Here is a 21647-nt window from a genome sequence, read left to right as displayed (position 1 = left end):
CTTCCTTTGAGGCAGTCAACTTACTGAGAATGCTAGAATGTTCTGATCATGATAAGGTTTGTTATACATGTCCTTTATTTTTGTAAACATGGATGCTATGATGTTGCTAGAGCACAGGGGCAGAAAAAGCCGCCTGTTCTTACTGAAGCCACTACAATTGGAGGCTGCAATAACCCTGCGGCTTAGGCAGCTTAAACAGGTTTTTAAAATTTTATTTATGTATTTTTTGTGATAAGAAGCTTAGAACGACTAGAAAAAGCCCACGCACCTGCCATAACTAGTTGGTGACACGTTCGTAGTGAGAGGCAATTGCGGGCTCCAATTTTTGTGATGTTAAAAAGTCGAGGAAATCCATAAGTGGGCTCAAAAATGTGTGAAAGTCTTGCAGTATGAACCACCATTTCACAATGCAGTGTTCAAAATTAAAGAAGCCACTGTATTTTATATCAGCTCAACCAGAGTCACAATTCAGTGTTTTAAGAAATGGCTGGCCTGCACACAGTTGAACCTTGTTATAACAAAGAGTACAAAAAGAGAATTGTGTGAAGTTTGCTGTAGCTAAAATTTTATACATACATTTATCTTATAGGCTCAATTGAGATTGGCTTGATTAAGTCGGCAATTGTCATGGAAATGGAAGGCACTCGGTGTGCGAGAAGGCAAGAAATGCAACCGGGTGATGCGACAGGGATTTGTTTTACACCCTTTCGCTATTTACCTGTCAAACCACATATAAGTAAATGGTTGCAAGTAATACGACATAATGTGCCGTCGGGGTGTTGCACTCAATGTTGTACTTCAGCACTTCTGGTTGGTAAACAGTTTTCATGACAATGAGAGCTCAGTTTTCAGCTCACTGACTAAACAAGCAAGCCACTGTAAGTAGGTGTGCCATGACTGCTTCTGCATTCACACTAAAGCAGATGGACTGGTACTGAGGAGTGAGTGGCCTTGCACTTTGCATCCCACCTTGTACTAAACATTCCCACTGTCAACATGAGGTATTGCTATACTGAGCATGTTGTGAAGTACCAAATAGACTTGCTTCAACTTTTTTAAACTGTTTCCGGGCAGGGTACCTCATTAAATTGAGAGTAGAAAACCACACAATTACAAACCAACAGGCACTGAAGACAAAAAAGAGCACAGTTTTTTTTTTTTTTTTAAACAAAGGGTGCAGTTTACAAGGGAGTGTTGAATTTGTCTGTATTTCCATAATTCTCAAACAGTGAAAAGTAAACAAAAGTGAAAGGAAAGACAACTTGCCACTGCCTGGAGCCATATACACAGCCTCTGCATGACATGTACTGCTTGTGTAGTGGGAACCATCCACGGGTCTGCTTACACATTACATGTATGGTTGTATCTTGTTAAAGCTACGAGTTCTGCTTCCACTGGTGTCAAGTTGTCTTTCACTTTCATTTCATTTTCATTTATTAGCACCATTAAGGTTGGCTAATTATATTAAACAAAAGTTTATTTTCTCTGCACTTTTATTCGCTTTAGTGCCCACTGGCTTCATATGGTAGCTACTTGACATGAATATCCCACCTCTTTATTCCCAGTCCTTATCATGCAGCTGAAACAGGAGCAGTGCTTCTCAGCTTTAAAGTTTACATTGTCACACCTGTTGCAGCTATACTGGCTGATCAGCAAATAAGGTTCCAGATGATAAGATGACTTGTTCCACCAGGATGCATGAAGGACCAGCGAGTGTGGCTATTGAGCCATGGGCTCCATCATAAAGCAGTGTGATCTTGGAGACCATGGAGGCAATTGCCGAGCCCTCGCTTTGCAATTGTTGATACACCTTGCTATGCTCACGATGGTGCTTGCCACCATTGAAATCGTACATGGGAGGGTTGCAAATGCCTGCTGTATGACAGCTGCGGGCCACGTGCTTCACAGAAGCACTGCTGCATGTGTCCAGTGTATCCATAGTATGCCCCAGTAGATTTGGTATACAAAAACTAAAATGCATGTGCTTTATAAAATCTCAAGACTAATATCTAAGTACTGGTTCTCACATTAGAGATAGTTTGATACTATATTCGTGCTTGGTATAACGAGGTTCAACCATACTTTGTTTCTAAGGGGCAAGAATATTTTAATTTTTCGAAACACCAGGACATCTTTGCTTTAATAAGCAAGTGTAACTATAAAAACTGGGCCTTCATTATTTTTATCTCAGTAGGGGAAAAAAAAAATGCACAGCTGTCAATTAAAATCGGCTACCATAAAGTTAGTAGTTAAGTTCATTTAGAACAAATGGGGGGGGGCGGGTTATGTTGATAAAATGGCAGACACTGGCCCGGCATTTTCACTGTTACAGCACACACAATGTAAATGGCAGACAACAATTAAGAATACACGATGTAGGACTCCCAAGACTGAAATAAGACCCGGTTCTAGCATATCCTATAAATTTAAGTAATCTTAGCTCAAACAAGCTTAAAGCTCATCAATACACAGCACCAAATCATTTGCAAAATGCAAATGACCAAGCCAATCGCTGAAATTTCAATAAACTTTAAATAGCTAAAACCTGCACATTATATCTTTTAGCATAACTCGCATTGCAGCATTTCTACATATGTAACAGCTAATAAAAGCAGACATAATGTCGCACTTCCCTGAGTGCAGCTAAAAAATTAAGTAATAAAGTGTATCTGACATTACATAGCTCCGTAGTTCTTGGCTGAACAATTGCAGACTGACATTTCACCACACCGCCTTGTCCGCCTTGGCCATGAAAGATTCAGTCAACTACCTGGCTCCCGAGATCTAAAGCCCAGCTGTCTGAGCGACCACCTAAATGTGCCAAGTATGCAAATATCCCCGTCCTTCCAGCCTTCTTTTAGTCACATCAGCAGCACCGCTTTGTTGCATGCAAGCTCACACAAGCTGCAGCTCATATGAGATGTGAGAGCAGTTATCAGAAAGAAGAAAGAAGCATGCTAATTTCAAGGAGCCCCTCACCAGGCTTCGGTATTGCAAACAAACAAGCGTGGTCATGACACGATCATGATCGACTTGCGAAGTATGAAACAGTTGCAATGTGCAAAAAATGGTTGAACCTTCGAACAGAAGACTGTGCACCCTTTCTCTCAAGAAAGCCGCGCTTCGAACGACAGTCAAGGTCACACGCACATATACCTGATTTGGGTTGATCACTTTATGCTAAATGCGCGATACCTCCACTGGAAATGTAGCGCGCAGCAAAGGAGGTGGGGACAATCATGTGAACGTGTCGCGGTCCCTTGGCTCCGGTCAAGGCAAAGGGGGAAAGACTCTCTGTTGACAGTGACGCTCACCTCCTGGCAGCATGGTAAAAGAACAGTTCAATTTCTTCTATCTTCTATAGTAATGAACTGGCTTGAAAAAAGTTATTCCAATAAAAATGCTCCCTAGATGGTGCCGTACAAGTTCCAGTGTATAACGAAAATTTGCAATGGGGTCTGGTGAGAGGCCCTATTGAGAATGGAAACAAAAGTGAACTGGACATGATTACAAGGCCTATGTGCATTAGTGTACAAGGATGCAAAAGGCATTTTAAACTTACAGTTAAGTGCACAATTATTACAGTTGCACATGGTCACACTATATAACTTCTCATTTCCATTACATTGTGTGTCAGTGCAGTTAGATAACAGCACCATATCCTGCTCAGTTTTGGTTCCATTTGTGCACTGCAACAAGAGGTAGTGATGCAAGAACAAGGAAACCCAGCAGACTCAAACCTGCCATGTCAAAGAAAAAAAGGAAAGGTTCTTTAGAACCATGACAAATCGGGGTTTGTACACTTCCTTGAAATCCTTGAAAACCCTTGAATTTGGAAAAACAGATTCAAGGGCCCTTAAAATATGAATTTTAAGTGTGCTCTTTGAATTGAATGCTGTGGTTGGGGGCAAACTTTGAACATTCAAGGTGACAAACTCTGCATTGGGGCTATGCTACGGACACTATCTATCGGGAAAAAATCCTACGTATCTTTTTTTAAGATTATGTGGCTAAATGATTGAAAAGTGGTGCATCCACAGCGATTAACAGGCTTGTTTAAATTATTGTTACCGTCGTGGAGCTAGACAAAGCCAGATCAAGCGACCATGCAAGCCGTGCCACTATTTTGTTGTTTTTTCTAGTTGGTTCACACTACCACCATCATGGCTCCAGTCTTGAGTCCTAGGCTCTAGAAATGCCTGGCAGAAAGTAACTTTCAGCCATTTGACTTTAATATGATGCGTACCTTTGGCTAAAGTCGGACGCTACTAACCATCATGCTAGAATGTGGTCGACATCAATAGATGGGAGAGCGAGAGAGAACTTTAATGATAGGAACGGTGGAGAGGTTGGCTTGAGAACCTTGTCTCTGGCCTGCTACTCCACAACTGGGGTAAATGGTTAGCGAGAGACAGGGAAATGAAGAGGGAGAAATGAGGTGGGCAATGGGAAAGTCACCTTAGAAAAGCGACCTGAAGAACCTGAAGCATATGTCCAACCCAGCAGCTGCTTAGCTGCAAGAAATTGCAGCTAAAAAGATTTTACTATGTTTAAGTGTATTTGTATGAATAAGGCTTGTTTGCCCCTCCTAGAATAATGCTTTTGGCAGCCTTGCAATTCTTAAATTGTCCTTAAATTTTGAGTCAAATGTTCTTTACGAATCCTGTAAATGCATCCCCAATTACAAAAACCTTTGTAGAGCGGGATCCATGAAAATATGAAATTTTGCAGTAGCTAACACATTGTTCCCAGAATTCAACAGACCAGTGCATAACTTCCCCACATGTTCACCACATAGCACACTTAAATTCTATGCTATATGGTGAAGCTGCATGAAAATTTAACTTTTTCGCTACTTCTGTGCTTCGAAAACACCATGTGGTCAGGTGCACATATTTTCAATTTGCTGAGGTACCTCGATCATGCACTTCACAGTAAAAAGTTTTGTTCTTAAAATAATGCTTTATGCATAAATATTTTCCCTTCAACACTACTGCCTTTATTTGAAAATGGCAGGTGAAGCTTTAAAGGGGCCATGAAAAACTTTTTCCGCAAGCCTACAGAACATGCTAAAGTAAGAGCAGCGCCTTTCAAGGAACATATTACCCAATAAATTTTTGAAAAGGACCAATTATGAATGCAGATATAATATGCTTGCCCTGACTGTCGCACCTTTTTTTTTTTTTTTTTTTAGTGTGCTCATGGTCATCTTACAGGGATGGTCTCTGACAAAGCTTCTTAAGAGCAACAATGGAGCGGTGATGAGATGTGGTAAAAAACCACCACTTCACCGTTTCCTAGTACAAATCCGTAACAGACCAGGAAAGGTGTGCATATGCACATGGGTAATTCATGATAAGAAACAATCACCCAATGGATGGTGTCTATGGACCATTACCAGCTGACATTAGCTGGCCACTGGCTAGCAGTTCCAAAAATGGCTCTTCGAAAAGAGGGGGCACTATCTTAATTTGCCGCTTGCTGGCTCCATGCGCTGCCTACAACTGTAAAGCTTGTGCAAGATGTTCATCATAGCTTTATGCATTATCCACAGAATGCGTCAACTCACCATTGTTGTGGGCCCACTTAACTAGGGTGCCATGCATACAATTTAATGGCAACAAGTTTTGAGTCTGCTGGGTCTGCCCCATATATGGAACTGCTTTGACAGAAGGCTTTGCTTAGAAGGGCTCACATTTTTTGGCAACGTTGCATAAATGGTAGTCCCAGGTCTGGTAAAGTACAGGAAAAGAGAAAACGTCTTGCATGGTTACAGGTCAATAAATATAGAGAGCACTATATAAATCAAAAGTTGAAAAAGACTTTGAGGCTTGCATACTTTTCACACATGGAAGGGCAAGAGAGCCCTTAAGATAAATTTTACACAGCTAAATGACAAGAATAAATTATTAGCAATACTAACACACCTATATAACAACAAGGAAATCTAATAAAATAATTGCACTCTGAAGGTTGACATCGCACTAATAACTTGTGGTGGCTGCAAAAGCACCAGTGATTGCCTCGCTTTATAATGACTTAATAAAGAAAACACTCTATATGGTCCACAGCTGTCACGGCCGCACACTACATAGATTATAGGAAAATCTTCAAAACTATCATAAAAGCATATAAAAGCATATAAAAGCACTAATGAAATGAACACGAGTAAACAAACTGAATAAGTCTGGTTTTAAAAGAAAACTCGGTTTTAAAAGAAATGGCTGGTCTGGTAAATGGATTAAGCAAGCAGGCACCATGAAGGGATGCACATGATAAATGCCAAGCGTAAATAATAAGTGCTTCAGCTGTAGTCTTTCTTCTTTTGGCCTGCACGTGGCTTGATGTTCTCAGAGATCTCCCACATCGCATCCTCTGAGAGGTAGTCTTCAAAATTGTTGAAAAAGTCGATGATTTGCTCATTGCGCTTAAATGAAAATGGCCTGCAAGGTAGAGAACCACAAGAGTCAGGCATGTAATACTCCTGCACATCAGCATGAACAATAAGCATGCACAATGTTCTGCTTCCAGCCCTAGTTACAATTTGGAGGCTTCAAATGTTCTCATTACAACGGGCACCCCCACTGCTTCTTATAGTTTTCCAGGAGCAATATAATGTTGCAATTCTTTTCTCTATCCATTCTGTTCACTTGAAGCCATCAGCTGCCACGGTTAGCCACTCAACAAGATGAAGGATAAGATAAATTAGAATTTAAATAAAATAATTTTAAAAAAGTGTTGCTGGGATTACAAAGCTTGGAACTTATTGTTCAGCTTCAACACCGTAAAGGCAAAAAAAAAAAGTGTACATGTATACTGCATATGGAAACTTATTGGAAATGTCTATTTGGATTCTATTTTTGTTGATAAAAGAAAAACTGTTAGCATGCAGTTGACTGTGCTGACAATTGCCCAAGATCCTGCATGGGCTTAAGTGCACCTCAATTTGGCATTTTACACAAAATAGGCAACAATGCAAGGAAAAAAATATTCAAAATATCACAAAATGATAAGATAAAATACTTGCTTTTTCTTGAAGCATCTCATTGGCTCAAGAATGTGAAACTGCTGCCAGCATTTAGTGAAGTTCACAATGGAATCTGTGATATAATCGGTGTTCCCCACATGCACGAAAGTCAAGTCTTGCAGTATCAGGCCACTGAAACAGAAAGTTCAGCATTTAACAGCATGCCTGTGATGAAATCAAAATATGTAATCCAGCATCCTCAAAAACAGCCGCAATTTACTGAACCCAAGTCCTTCTGATGTCTGAAAGCTCTAAAAAATAAAAATAAAATAAAACAGAGGAACAGACATTTAGTTAGCAATGGAATAGTCCAGATGGTAAAAACAGTGGATAGGTGTACTCTTGTACAAACCTAACAATGTTCTAATGCATGGCCTCCAATATATTTGTAGCACTGTGTTGTGATATCAAGGCTGTGATACCAGCCTCGATATAACAAAGATATAACGAATTATAGGATATGACAAGCTAAGAATAAGCTGGTTGGTCATGCTTTGTTTATAACAAAATTGAAAATGTAGAATGCATTTTTTAAGCATGAAACATAAATGTGTTAGAATTCAATTGCTGAACCACGAACACCACATAAGTGATGAAAATCATTCACCTGTGTTCGTGGTAACCTTTACTGTATCAACCATAAATATTTCAAATACTACTTTATTTTTGCACACTTCCATTCAGGGCAAATAAATTGCATGCACGCACAATATGGCTAATAACTCAAACCTTATTATAATGAAACGGGACATAACGAAGTAAATGCAATTCCCCTTGAAATCCCCATCGAGATCCATGTGTTTAAGACGAAGCTTTAGCTCGGGTGCTCCTATCTAAATTCATGTAAAAGGACAATTTGTTTTTCTCTGCAACCACTGCGCCAATTTTGACAAGGTTTGTTGCCTTTAAAAGAAAAACTTAAAATCTAGTGACAGTTGGTTTCGAATTTTTGATTTAGGTCCTTAATCTTTTATTAAAAATTGGCAAAAATAGCAAATTTTCGAAAAAAGGAACTATCAAGTTTACAACTCTGTAACTCAGAAACGAAAAACGATAATACAATTCTGTGAATTGCATATAATAGTACATCTAAAGCCGACAAAATTGATATGCTATACCTGAAGCTCAAAAAATTTAGTAGTATGGAAATACAGCTTTTGCAGAACCTTTGTAAACAACGTAAAAATTCACATAAGATATAAAATGACATATTAAATTTGTCTGCTTTCAATGGTCTAATGGATGCCGTTTACAGAACTGCGATATCTGTTTTTGATGCAGAGTTATGAATTTACAAACTTCGTTCTTCTATTTTTTATGAACTTCCGAATTTTTGAAAATTATTTTAACAATATCCAGGACCTAAATCAAAATTCCGCTTCCAACAGTCACTAGAATTTAACTTTCTCTCTCAAGTGCAACAAATTTCATTAAAATTGGTCCAGGGGTTATCTCAGAAAAACGTTTTTGCATTTTACATGTATTTAAATAGGCCGCGTCAGAGTTGGGCCCAAGCTAAAGCTTCCTCTTAAAACCTCTTTCTGACGAAGTAAAATTGCCCTGCCAATAAATATACATGGTGTCCCAACTATCATGCACCAAGATTTAAAAATATGCAAGTGCCACGTAGCTGGACAGAACCAAGGTAATGTTGTTTGCTGTCACTTCGAGATAGTCAGATAATTCTTTCTGCATTCTGCCTAATTGCATAAATATTATAATTAGGTGAAAAGTGTCAACGAGAAAATTGTAGAGCAACATGAAAAACTCTCGACACAGCTTTCTGTTGCTCAATACGTGCCACATAAAAATGTTTTTTCTAGGGTGAAAGAAGCCTATGGGCAGAGGGCAGAGGGAGGCACAGGACACAGGGGGATTAGATGCGCGCCTATTTGCTATCTCCCTCTAGGCACATGTGCCCTGCCCACCTTTGCGGTCACCCTTTGTAGCAATTGCTACGAATGGGTGGATGTCTGATTTTCCCTTAATTATTTACTTCTCTCCACCTTGCAGGTTTCCGCATAACTATTACACCACCTGACCCCTCCAGCGCTTGCTTGATTATGTTATTGCACGCTTGTCCCTTCCCTACCCCCCCTTGCGGGAATCGTCAGCTCTCATGTTTCTCTGAGCTTTCCGAGTAGCTGCACGTCTCGTAGACTCTGCAAGTTGTTACGTGCAACAAACAGTGCAATGCTGTCTCCTGCATACTGCGTCCTGGTGTGCGCGCTTCAATGGCATTTTTGCTGCTCGAACTTTTCATGTCTGGAAGGATGCTTGCCAATAACATTTTCCTTGGCCGACATTTTATAGTTTCTTTTGCTAGGTTTGCCAGCCATACAGGCTCCAAGTGCATGCTTAAAATGACCGAAACCATTGTTAAATCAGAACCATGTCATGAAATTACTTCGTTATATTGCGAAAAACAATGCACAGTTTTAAATGGAACTAAGATCGGTAAATAAAAACAGTTTGCTACATCACAAGTTTCGCTAAATTGAGGTTCATCATACTGAGGTCTGAGTAGACAAGCTTAGAGCCCACAAACACCATCACAAGTCAATAAGCTACTATTGCTACTGGTATTGCTTTATACCTTCGCTAGCATAACAGCGATGGGTAACTTTGGTGACACAATATACTTTTTCACTTTTGAAAATTGGCTGATTGTACCTTTACTTTGCAGTCACAATTGAAAAACGCGTCGTGATGATATATCGCTTCAAGCGCCGCCAAGATTGAAAGCATGCCATCCGGCCACTTAATATTTTGATAGCTGTAAGCATAGAGTTTCCTACAATTACTAGAGGGAACTGCGGCACTAGTGCCTAGTGCCTCTCACTAGTGCACTATGCACTAGTGCCTCTCAAAATTCATAAACTATTTCAATTAAACATGGCAATCCGTGTCTATAATTCCCTTCACTCAAACATTCCCCAAATAATCTTTAACACTGAACAACTTGCTAATCATAATAATACTTAATTTGCATTAGCTAACAACTTCTTATTACCTAAAATCAGAACTAATTTTGGCAAATTCACTTCATCGTTCACAGCGATGTCTTACTGGAACTGTATTCCAACGGACATAAAGCTGTCTCCTAGTATAGGCAGCTTTAAAAAGCATTTACTCTCATATTTATTTAACTTGCGAATGCTGTAATGTAATTTAACATGTTCTGTTTGCTTCATTATGGGTAAACCATTATATGTCTTTAACATTTCACATTTCACCATTTCACCTACATTTCACTTCCCATGTTTTGTTTTGTTTTTAATTCAGTACATGATGTAATTCTGTACAGTGTTATGCCATGTTTTCAGTTGACTTGTTTTCTTGCATTAATACATGTTAACAATTCTACCTCTTTGCTGTATTTGCATTAACCTGAATTGTTTTGTTACTTTTATTTGTTCATAACGCCATTCTTTGTACTATCATATAATGTTTCGGTTCCTTTGCTGTCATGTGTAATTATTTGTAGACAACTTTAAAACTTTGCTGCGTTTGCTGTAACCTAACTTATTTTGATCTTTCTAATTAGAACAGGAGGTCCCCCTACAGCCTTGCGCTTTGGGACCTCCTTCTGTATATCTTGTTACTGTGATTTTAATTTCTTGAGTGAATAAATAAAAAAATTCTTCTTCTTCTTCTTTAAGAGGGCAGTTCCGTCAGCATGGGAATGATGGGTGGTACATGAACTTGCCCAAATTTCATCCTTCTAGTTTAAATGGCTTCGTGACTTTGCAAAGTGATAATTTTTAAGAAAGTACTGTGTTATAAATGGCTAAATAAACATTATTAAAAGTGTCTGATGGCAGGATTCAAACACAGGTACTCTAGCACAGAAGTGCATCATTGAAAACATTACGCCACAGAGGCATGGACAAGTGGAACCATTGCAATTAGCAGCGATTACGCATTTTTGCATAATACCTTCTACATTTAAAAAAAGTATAAATTGCTTTGAAAATCAGTCCAATTTAGGCCCAGATAAAGTGTAATAAAAGAAGCTACAAGAATGTCTGAAGCCCCAAGCACGTAGTTCAGACAAAGCCATGCACAAGCCATCATACCCATGGTGGCTGAATGATCGCAGCGTCAGAGTTCCCTCGAGTAAATGTAGGAAACTCTATGGCTGAAAGGGCTCTAGACACATTCGTTTCTTGACTTGACAGCTTCACGGCATGAATATTTGGTGCCAACATCTAGCGAAGAAAGAAAGGGTGGAGAGTACCTTGCAACGCCACGAAGAAGAGAGGAATCAGGAAGGAAGAAATCAGGAGGAAGGAAAGAAAGGAAGAAGAAAGAAATCACTTTCGCAGGGCGAAAGTGATTGCCCAGTGTCAAGAGCGTACTGTCAATCGCATACTTCAATGGGCTCGAAAATTTTGGAAAAGTGAAACTATCTCTGAAAGTCCTGGATGCCAATTGAGAATTACCGCACCAGCTACGTAGTCAGCGCACTGTGTTGTGTGCCCCACGCTGCTTAACATGATGGACTTCGTTCGCATCGCAGGGTGCTAGAAGTTCCCTGTGACCCTGTAGCTGTATCACTGGTTTCACAACAATATGGGCCAGCAATGTAGAAAGCGGAAGCAAAAGACCATCACACTGGAACAGAAGAAGGCTGCTGTTGTGTTGTGTGCTAAGAAGTCATGTTTGGCACGGCACGCACCAGAGAATCTTTTGCTGTTGTTTTATGAAAAGTTCATTGCACATGCAGCGGCGTAGCGGTTTGGCGGGCCACAGAGCTATAGTGTTCTTTGCATGTTTAAAGTTGTGCACACTATCGGGCATATACTGCAGTAAAAGGCAATAATCAATACAAAGAAGTAATTTTGGCTCCCTCTTCAATTCTGTTACGAGGTTCGAGCATATTAATAAAGAAAAATTCAGTCTATTGGTGGAAATCTTTTGCTTCCAGGTCTTGTCAGGCTATTAGGAAAAAGTTTAAGCAAACTAGGTGAAGTTCCCAAATAATGCTAAGCACATTAAAACATGTCCAACAGTTGGTTTCGAACCCAGTTTCCTCAGCACAGCAGCCTAATGCTCAACCTATTAGATCATGGAATATCCAGTGACTCAAGTTGGTGTGAAAGAGGTTAGATATGGACAGACATACCACAAATTGGGCGAAGGTCCTAAAGAATACTAAACAAATTACTAAACAAGACTGAAGGACTAACAGTACTGGCTATATCCGTGGCTATGGTTGCCCTGTGACTTCCAGGATGATGACGACGGAGTGCTTTAAGGTTTGGTTTCAGTTTTACTAATGAAGCAGCATCAGCAGAATGAGGCTTTCGTTCTCATGCTTAATTTGGTGCAAGCTCGGTGCAATTTTCCACTAAAAGACTGCTCTCGGCACAATTTGGTGCAATTGGTACAGCTATTCCATCACTGCAGTTCCTCACAGCCATTCAAGTATTCTTGTGTATTTGGCTCTGGTTAACTTGCGACACAAGAAAATCCATGTGCACAAAACAGTTCACAAGAGGCGATGGATGATTTGTTGCCAGGCATCAGTGAGCAGCCAGCCATTGAACTTCATAATGTTTGCAGTTCTCATAGAGCAGTAGAATGCAATGGAGCAAGCTTTCTGTAGAGCTTAAAAGTTACTTCAATGACTGCTTGGTTTGTCGGTTGTAACACAGACATATGTTGGCTGCAGAAACTCTGTTGTGACTGCCTCCACCTTAAATATCAATTTTGCTGTTACCCGGCCCCAACTGTACACATTAAACAAATCTTTTCAATTTTGCTTTGCCATATAGCCAACAAGAGCATGGACGTACTCTTTAGAAAGTATCGCCACCATCCATGCTGCCTTCTTTATTGACATCTTTTAGCAGTCATGCATTTTGGGAGCACCCAGACTTGAGTGCTTCACCGATAATGAGAAGAAGCGGCTCCTCATGGTTAATGCATTATAGTATATGCGTGTCCTTTTGGTGTGTACGCATTGGCTGGGTAACACCTTATAAAAGCTTCGTGGAGGTTAAGATGTCTTTCTTGACAATTTTTCCTTGCAGCTAGATGAGCTGATAATTGCATCAGCTGTACATACTGTTACGATCGGAGTGCGGGGGCAGTGACCTTCGAACCTCTCCTGCTTTCCTGAGACTAATCGCTTCAGCTTTCAGAAGTTAACAGTACGTCCCACCAGCATCGTCCATACAGCGATGAGGCCCGACACTGACTGTCATGCGCAAACAAAGGAGCTCACTTCGAGGCGACAACAACCGCCACCCTCCGTGGAAGCGGTAACGACTGCGAAGGTGAGTCTCCTGACACTGACACACTGACCGTCACGGAAAGCCCATTAACTAACTTAGCCCACCACTAAGCTGCAAGGGGCCAACGCTGAGGGCTTTTGTGGGAACTGCATCGACTTCAGGTTCCCAAATTGCCATATGGTTGCTTCATATGAGGGGGCGATCGTGCAACATTGGAGACGGAGTCCGGTGGAACGGTGCGATGTCATGGGTGAGATTTTGCGAACAATTTGACAATTACGATTGGCCGTGACACAGTCTAGTCACTTAGGGAAGACGACTGTTTTAAAAGCGGACTTTTTTGGTCCCTCTGGTTTGCTTGCCCCAAAAGATGTAGTCAGTGTTCTGACATGTAGCTCATGCTACGAGAAAGATGTACTGCACTCCGTGCTCTGGCCAGTACGAGGATCCTTTGTTCTGTAAATAAAATTGCCTCTTCTATGTAAATAAACCCCTGTCCTATTTCCCCAACCTCTCGTCCTCATACTCATCGCTAAAGGAGCAACCCTCGTCAAGAAGGCTTGGACGACGGCGTGGGGATGCTAAGCATCCATATGACGTGCTGCTAACGTACACCAGCTACCTGTTACAGGATGCACTGGTGGCGTAGGCTAGAGAGCGACCCTTAGTTGGGGGGGGGGGGGACGCCAGATCCCGAGATCATGACTCCTGAATCCAACAACACCCACTGCATCAACACTGGCATTTTTGTCATGTATGGGCTTGGAGACCAAATTACTTCTTTTGAATCGGTGAAATCAGCAGTTGCTGCAACTGATGTGAGTGTAGACCGTTTGCAAGGACAGTGCATCTGCCTTCCCTATCATCACTGACGTAGTCACTGGAAGACTGGCTGCTCTGACATTCCAGAGCCACACCACAAGTGCTTGGGAACTTTGAGGCTCGAACTTGCTTTTGCTGGCTAAGGAAGCACTGTGGAAATTCATCTAGGACTTTCTGCTTGTTTTTCACCACTTTAGAAAGTGTCGACAAAGGGTGTGAGGATCGAGGTGCCTTCCCTCGCCTCGTCCTCCAGCTCGTGCGTTGTGCTTAGCTCGATCTCCGGGAACCGTCGCTGCAACAGCAACATGGCAGACACGGCTAGCACATTGGAGCTAATTTCCCGCACAAACCATGCTTCTCCCTCCCGGAGCAAGTTCATTATATTGGACCTTTGCTCCCGCGACTTCTCATTCTTGCGCTTGGTGGAACGCTTCCTGGTTAACTCTAGCGCAGCGGGCGAACATACTCGATCGGTCTTGTGGTGAGCCTTTGCCCGTAAGCACCATGACTGTCACACTATGCTGTATCTGAGGTGAATAAACCCATGTTTGTTGGCGATCTGACTCTGCAGCCTTCCCTGCGCCGTATCAGAGAGTTGACAAACCTTGCCGTAGCGCCTTTTGACGTGTAAGAGCGTCATGCCCTTACCTGACTGTTGCTCATAGGGTGAGCCTTGTGCAAACCCATCTCCACAAGGGATGCTGAATTCTTTAGGGGCACTTCTAGTCATGCCTCCTTTCTCCTATTCCATTTATTAGGGTAATCTTTCTCTCTAGCATCATACGCAAAGCACAGGGCGCAAAGTGAACCAGTGGAAATCATGCATTCAATAGTTAATGACGTTTGCTGCACAAAGTGAGGCAAATGAACCTTGCTATTTTGCACAGACTGCCTGTACATACGTCCTCTCCTATCGGCCTGTATGTCTTATGCGACATGTTACAGGCTTGCTTGATGCCATTATTAAGAAGTCGCTACTCTGAAGGTACATACAGCGCAAACAGAGGTGCAGCAAGGAACAAGGCAGGACGATGCACTGTGTTGTCTTGTTCCTTGCTCTGTCTCCGCCTGCCCACACTGCACGTACCTACAATGTCGCACCAACTAGCCCAAAGAAACATGTCAATCGCCACTCTGCTGGGCTTTGGTTTGACATTCAGTGGAGGCGTATGCTTTGCAGCAGGTGCAGCAGCCTCATTCAGAGCTTGTGTAACGTGTCGGTGGCACTTTCCTTCAACTCTCAGTTAAGATTTTGAGATATCTGCAGTTCGGCTGGAAAATCCTTTAAGATAAAGAGTAATAAATGCAGTCGGGAACTCAATATTGCAGAAATGTGGACTTATACAATATTCCGATATGCGAGTGCTAGTTGATGGGGCTTTGCTATGTGTGTGTGTGTGTGTGTGTACACACACACACACACACACACACACAAGAATACCGGACCTGCAAAATTATAAGTGGATAAATTCAGCTCAACTTGACAGACCAGTGTTTCTTATATTGTGGTTCGCAGAACCCCTGAGACCACTGAGAAAGTCAAGCGGGCCTGCAGCAACTGATCTAGAGACACACCACTCATGAGCACAGCCTATTATATGAATGTTAAGGGGCCCAGCAGGTTTGGCCATTTTAAACAGAGAAGCACACTGTATACAAAGTGTGCTGACGATTGTGTCTGCAAAATATTACATCACTGCGTGCCTCAAAAACAGCTGAAATTTCAAACCAAACGCTGCGAGCCTTCTTCTCAAGGAAGCCGTGCTCACAGTCGGAGAGTCGAGGTCAGACACACAAGTGTGCTTACGTAATTTGCATTGCTGAAATATCACTCACCGTGACACGTGACTTCGAGAATTATTCAAGGCGACAGCAGGTATTGTTTGATCTGTTGCTTCACTTGAAGGTTTAAGGCTTAGAGAAATAATAATATCTATAAACCAAATGTCTGCAAGTCTTTGTTTTACTCTGTGACATAGCAAGACGGACATACTTCCGTTTTGTCAGCTTGTTACAATGTCTTGCAGTCGTGCGTGCAGAGAAAGAAACTGTCTGCTATTTTCTACAAGGTCTGCCTCAGTACTCATGTGTCACTGACTTATCGTAAGTCAGGTGTTCTCTTGCACAGTGCGCGAAACGAGACAAACACAACAGCTCACAGGCTCACGCACGAAGCCGTCATTGGAAGCGTGCCGCGCAGCAAAAATGCAAAAAAAAAAAAAGAACGATGGCAGGGCTTGTGACATATACAGTCAAATCTTGATTGAAGAATCACGTGGGACTGCCAAAAAACGTTCGTTATTCTGAATGGTTGTTATAGTGAAAGCCAAAAAATTAACCATTTCGCCCATCAACCCATCAGTTCATAAGTTTTCACCGCTTGAGCTATCTACTAAAACGTCGCTGTTGGCTCTCGGCCGGCGCTGTTGCTATTTTCCATATATTCTGTCACCACACACCACCGAAGCACCGTATAGTAAGAGTGAAGTGTGCAAAGCAGATGCTGAGAGCTATTGACAAAAATGAAGCTCTAGGTCGCTTCCGAAGTGCAATGTTTCTTGTTTGTTTGTTTTCACATTCCTTGCTGTGGGCACTGCAACTATCTCACTCGAGGTGGACACCTGAACTATTTCAAAGTGCATAAATGACACCGTCCGGAAAGTGCAAAGTGCGACCATGTGGCATCCCCACGTTACATTTCTCGGCATGCATAGCTAGTTCGTTCGCAGAAAGAAGCACGAAACAAAGACGTGTGTGCAGAAAGAAGGGCGAAAGAAGGGAGAGACGTGTCTTCGTTGCTAGACGACACTTGCATGGGCCATTGCCTGCGATGCCTGGGCAGAGCATGTGCTTGCAAAACCCGATGCGTTGTCACCTCCGTAATAGATTAAAAAAAAAAATTATCTCCCATGTTTTTTTTATTGAGCACAGTCTCAGGTTTTCTGAACTCGTGGGCCGTAGGGTCCACTTTCCGCACCTTGTCGCCTTGTCGCCTGCTATGTTTCGGCTTCTGTGTAAGATACACGGAAATGTAAGAAATCGTCAGATTTCGGAATATTAGTTCGTAGTACAGAGACACTGTCAACATGATATGGAAACTGAATAATGATCGTTATTTTGAAGTTCATAGCACTGAAATATTTTTACATTAAAGCTGTAAGAAGTCAGCTGGGGATTTCTGAAAAGTTTATTAATGTGGCATTTGTAGTAACGAGATTTCACTGTAGTACATAACACGATCCTCCGGCTCTGGAATGGGAGAACGCAGGCAAGAAATTTCGCTTGCAGAGGCTAGACAGGGGCAAGTAGAGAGTGTGTTTGTGTTGGCAGTGAAGCTTGCGTCCTGAAATCATGTACTTGCGACAACTCAAATATTTCCATCTCTGCTATTAATGAACCAACTTGAAAAATTCTTGCTGTAAAACGCTGCCACAGGACGCGTAACAATTTTCAGCATACAACCAAAATTTGCTATGTGATCTGGTGAAGGACCCCTTGACTCTTTCCCTACCGCGCCCATTGAGTATTGTTAACCCGCTAATGGAGGAGAACTATATTTTTGTTTTCTAAGTTTCCTTTTTACCCCCAGGCAGTGATTTTCAAATGCACTCCGAAGCTTTCGCAATCATCAAAATAGAAAGGAAAAATGGCCAACCACTATGAATGGTTTGAAATGCCGCTTCCAAGACCTTCCGCGCTGCTCACGGACACTCTGTGCCACAGGACGCGAAAGAGAACTGGGGCCGTATTCAGTAATGGTTTGCCTTGGAACCGGTTCGGTCTGGCTGTTACGTCAAGGCGATGTCACTCGGAGAAAGAGTGTAATGTCGCGGCTCGAGGGAGACCAATGAACGTGTGGCGTTCTGTCGCATGTCATCATTTTTGTTTGTACTTTGGAGACGATATAGTAATTGAAGCATGTTGCTAGTTCAGTAAAAAAAATATTGGTTTGTATCACGGAGCAAGAAACATTTAGGAGAGGAAACTCCGCTGTTTGCGGCGACCAGAAAAGGTCACAAGCCCGCGGAGCCGTTATCGTGCTGGCGGCGCCTGGCGGCCTGGAAAGAAATTACTGCCGTTGAGAGCGCGCCGGTGCCCGGGTGCTGCATTTTTTTTTTTTCGCCGCGGCTTCTACGACGCGCCGCATGGAGCCGCCACTGTATATGGCCCCGTCTGCGCATACAACAATTGTGACTTTATCTGGTCGCCCGCGCTCGCTCGCGCTGACGGGAGTTTCACCTCCTAAATCTCTTACTCCGTGGTTTGTATACAACACTTGCATGTTTAATTTCCAGTAATAACTGAGCTTCCGATGCAGACAGCTAGTGGTTAAATTTTATCTGCGTTGCTTTATTTTTATTTTTTTGTCGCTAGCTGGTGCACCATAAGTTAAGCGGTTCTCTGTGTGAAGGCCGAGGCTCTAATAGGATTTCATTTAGCTGCGGCTCAGCTTTTTAGGGTGGACGATTGCGATGAGAGTTCCGTCCATGCATCCCTCAACTTCGAGAGTCTTGCCGCGGTCAAGGAAACGTTCTTGACTGCAGCTTTCTCCTGCAGTGTGGAGAGAAATCTCACACCCCTTTTTCTTTTCCCTCAACCCTAATAGCTTCTACATTCCAGACGCACTGCTGAAAACACGTAGCAAAAAACAAAAAAAGTTACAGAAAGAAACCTAGCATGCACGGCACTTACGTCGCAGTGTCAACGCTACTAAATCTTGTGATCCGCGATTTTCTAGCAGATCATCGCGTTCTGTTTTTGAGGTGCCTAAACTGCCTTCGCAACTCGCCTTCGCTCATGTCGTACGTTACCTCTCGTCACAGAATGACAGCAACTTGTCTTTTCCATAGCAAAGATCCATGAGAGACCGCTATCGGACGAGTTTCTTTTAGGTCCTTGGCCTAATGCAACCAGCGCAGCCCTGGTAACAAGAGCCGCTATAGCTTTTCTCCAAGTCACTGGGCTGGACGCACGGCTTTAGAGATGCCACAACTCTGTGAATTTGTATATACGCATCTCTTCCTTACACCATCATCATTCATCAGCCCTTTCCCTCCCCGTCCCTTTTCCCCAGAGTAGAGTAGCAGGCCAGAGCAAGTTATAGCTCAGGCCGACCTCTCTGCCTTTCTGTAAATAAATTTCTCTCTCTCTAGGCCAACTCTCGCCAGCAACACAACCAAAGAAGCCACTATCGGCATCCCTCTCGTTGCGCCGGCCAGCGCGAGACTAGCAGACGGCCACAGTTGCCATAGCAACTCTCAAGATCATGCTCGCCACCGCGCGCGACTCTGAAGTGAACCACTTCTCCACGGTTCCTCTCGTAGCAGACGACGGGTTTTTTTCCTGATGATTGACAACCTGTGTGACGACAACAAAATTTGTTGTCACGCCCACCAAAGATGACGACAACGAAATGTGTTGGCCTCAACCTATTGGGCCCTTTCCCTACCTCCAGAGCAAGAAATAAGTTGTTAGGATGGATAGTTGGGCGTGTTGGTTTAGCATGATCTGAAGTGAAGGTGTGACAACTGTGGACGGAGAGGGAACACACACACACACAGGGCGCCTGGCGCGACGACGGTGGACGAAGAAGGAACACACACACAGAAGGTGCCCTGTGTATGTGTGTGTTCCCTCTTCGTCCACCATCGTTGTTGCACCTTCACTTCAGGTCAAGAAATAAGTACATCGCTGTTGCAATGGATTATTCAATCCGCTATGCCATCACATGGGCCATCCAGACCAGTTGTGCTACCGACGTTGCAGACTTCTTGCTTAAAGACGTCATCTTACACCATGAAGCTCCCCACCAGCTTCTCACAGACAGGGGCTGCTACATTTTACCTCGGTTTATTGAAGATCTACTTCGTTCTTGTGCCACGAAACACAAGTTTACAACAGCATACCACCCTGAAATGAACGGCCTCACTGAATGCCTGAACTGAACACTTACAGATATACTCTCGATGCATGTCTCCTCAGATATTGTGACTGGGACGCCGCGTTTCCATTTGTGACGTTCGCGCACAATTCGTCATGTTACGACACCGCTCTTTACTCCCCCTTCATCTCCTCTTGGGTCGTGACCCAACATTGCCTTTCGACACGCTCCTGCCAACTGCTCTTGAGTCCCCGTCCGAGTACCCTCACAACGCTATAGCTACAGCCAACCAGGCACGTCAGATTTCCTACTGTTGCCTTTCTGAGTAGCAGGCAAGACAGAAGTCTTTTTATGACAACCGTCATCGTGATGTCCAGTTCTCTGCCGGCGACCTCATCCTCCTTTGTACTCCTTTAGGGCGTGTGGGCCTATCGGAAAAACTGCTCTCCCAGTACTCTGGCCCTTACCACGTCGCCCGCCAGCTCAGTGATGCGACTTATGAAGTAGCTCCAGCCGATGCTTCCCCGTCGTCCACGTCAACTGATATCGTCCACATGGGTCATTTCAAGCCATATCATGCGGCCGCCATCTAGAAGGCGCCGGGTGCTTTCGCTGCCGGAGGTTATGTCGTAGTGCCATGAGAGGGACAAAGACGACGATCACTAACAACACGAAAGAGACGACGTAGTGGGGCTAACCTTACGTTCAGCCATACTGGTTGTACCGGCCATATCTTCTGCAGAGTAAACACGGTCCCATTTACCTTATATCTCTACCCATTTCAATATCTTTTTTATGACATACATCTCGTTAATAAAACTCTTATGCGTGAAAAGTGCATTCACTCTGCTTTTTGTTTATGTATTACATAAACTGCTGAGTGCAGTAGTTCCTTCTGAAAAATAAAATGTCTGGCATAACCTACAAAATAACGCCTATTTTCCCCATGGTAGGGAAAGAGTTACAAAACTAAATTATTATGTTTTACACGTGAGAACCACGGTTTGATTATGAGGCATGCCGTAGTCGGCGACTCCGGGTTAATTTTCACCACCTGGAGTTCATGCACGGCACACAAGCGTTTTTGCATTTGGCCCCCATCGAGATGTGGCCGTGGTGGCTGGGATTGCATCGCAAACCCTTGGACTTAGCAGCGCAACGCCAAAGCCACGATGCCACCACAGCGAGTTAAAACAGTGCAGGTAAAAGAGCGGGTTAAAAGGCACGGTGACATTGGTGAGGCATTTGCAACACTGTATGACTGTAAAGCTGCATTCTCGATACTGATACAGATTAAATCAAAGGCAAAAAGAAGGGTTCACCACAGTTGCCACATTGATTGTTTTCAAGTGAACATGATGAAAGCACACTTTCACAGACTGCCAAAGTATACAAATGAGTTGGTACATAAACCTGGCAGCTGCAAGTATTACTACGTTTTTTAGATTTTTGGGACCTTGTTTCACATGTTATTTATGCACTTTGTACAGAACTGAAAGGGGTTCAAGATGACTAGCAAGTGCTGCCGAGACATCCTTGACAGCTAAATGTTTCAGAACCATAGCAACAGACAAACGCCTTGATAGCACTAGTACTATTAGAATTAATCAACACTGCAACATGCATGGATTCCAAAATGAAAGCATGCACACATGCATAAGCAAAGAAGGATGAA

General features: G+C 42.8%; 1 protein-coding gene across 2 annotated transcripts in view; it reads right to left on the bottom strand.

The window, feature by feature from the left end:
- Positions 1-6254: 6254 nt before the first annotated feature.
- LOC142578731 (rap guanine nucleotide exchange factor 1-like) overlaps positions 6255-21647 on the bottom strand; it is a 137753-nt gene continuing 122360 nt past the window's right edge. For both annotated transcript variants that reach the window (XM_075688258.1, XM_075688249.1), the window contains 2 exons: positions 7028-7159; positions 6255-6443 (listed from right to left, as the gene is read on the bottom strand). In XM_075688258.1, the coding sequence (XP_075544373.1) occupies positions 6305-6443; positions 7028-7159 (271 nt within the window). In that variant the 3' untranslated portion in view covers positions 6255-6304. The remainder of the gene's footprint in view (positions 6444-7027; positions 7160-21647) is intronic.

The sequence above is a fragment of the Dermacentor variabilis genome, chromosome 1, assembly GCF_050947875.1.
Source record: "Dermacentor variabilis isolate Ectoservices chromosome 1, ASM5094787v1, whole genome shotgun sequence".
NCBI classification, from domain to species: domain Eukaryota; kingdom Metazoa; phylum Arthropoda; class Arachnida; order Ixodida; family Ixodidae; genus Dermacentor; species Dermacentor variabilis.
This window is presented reverse-complemented; position numbering and strand designations above follow the sequence as displayed.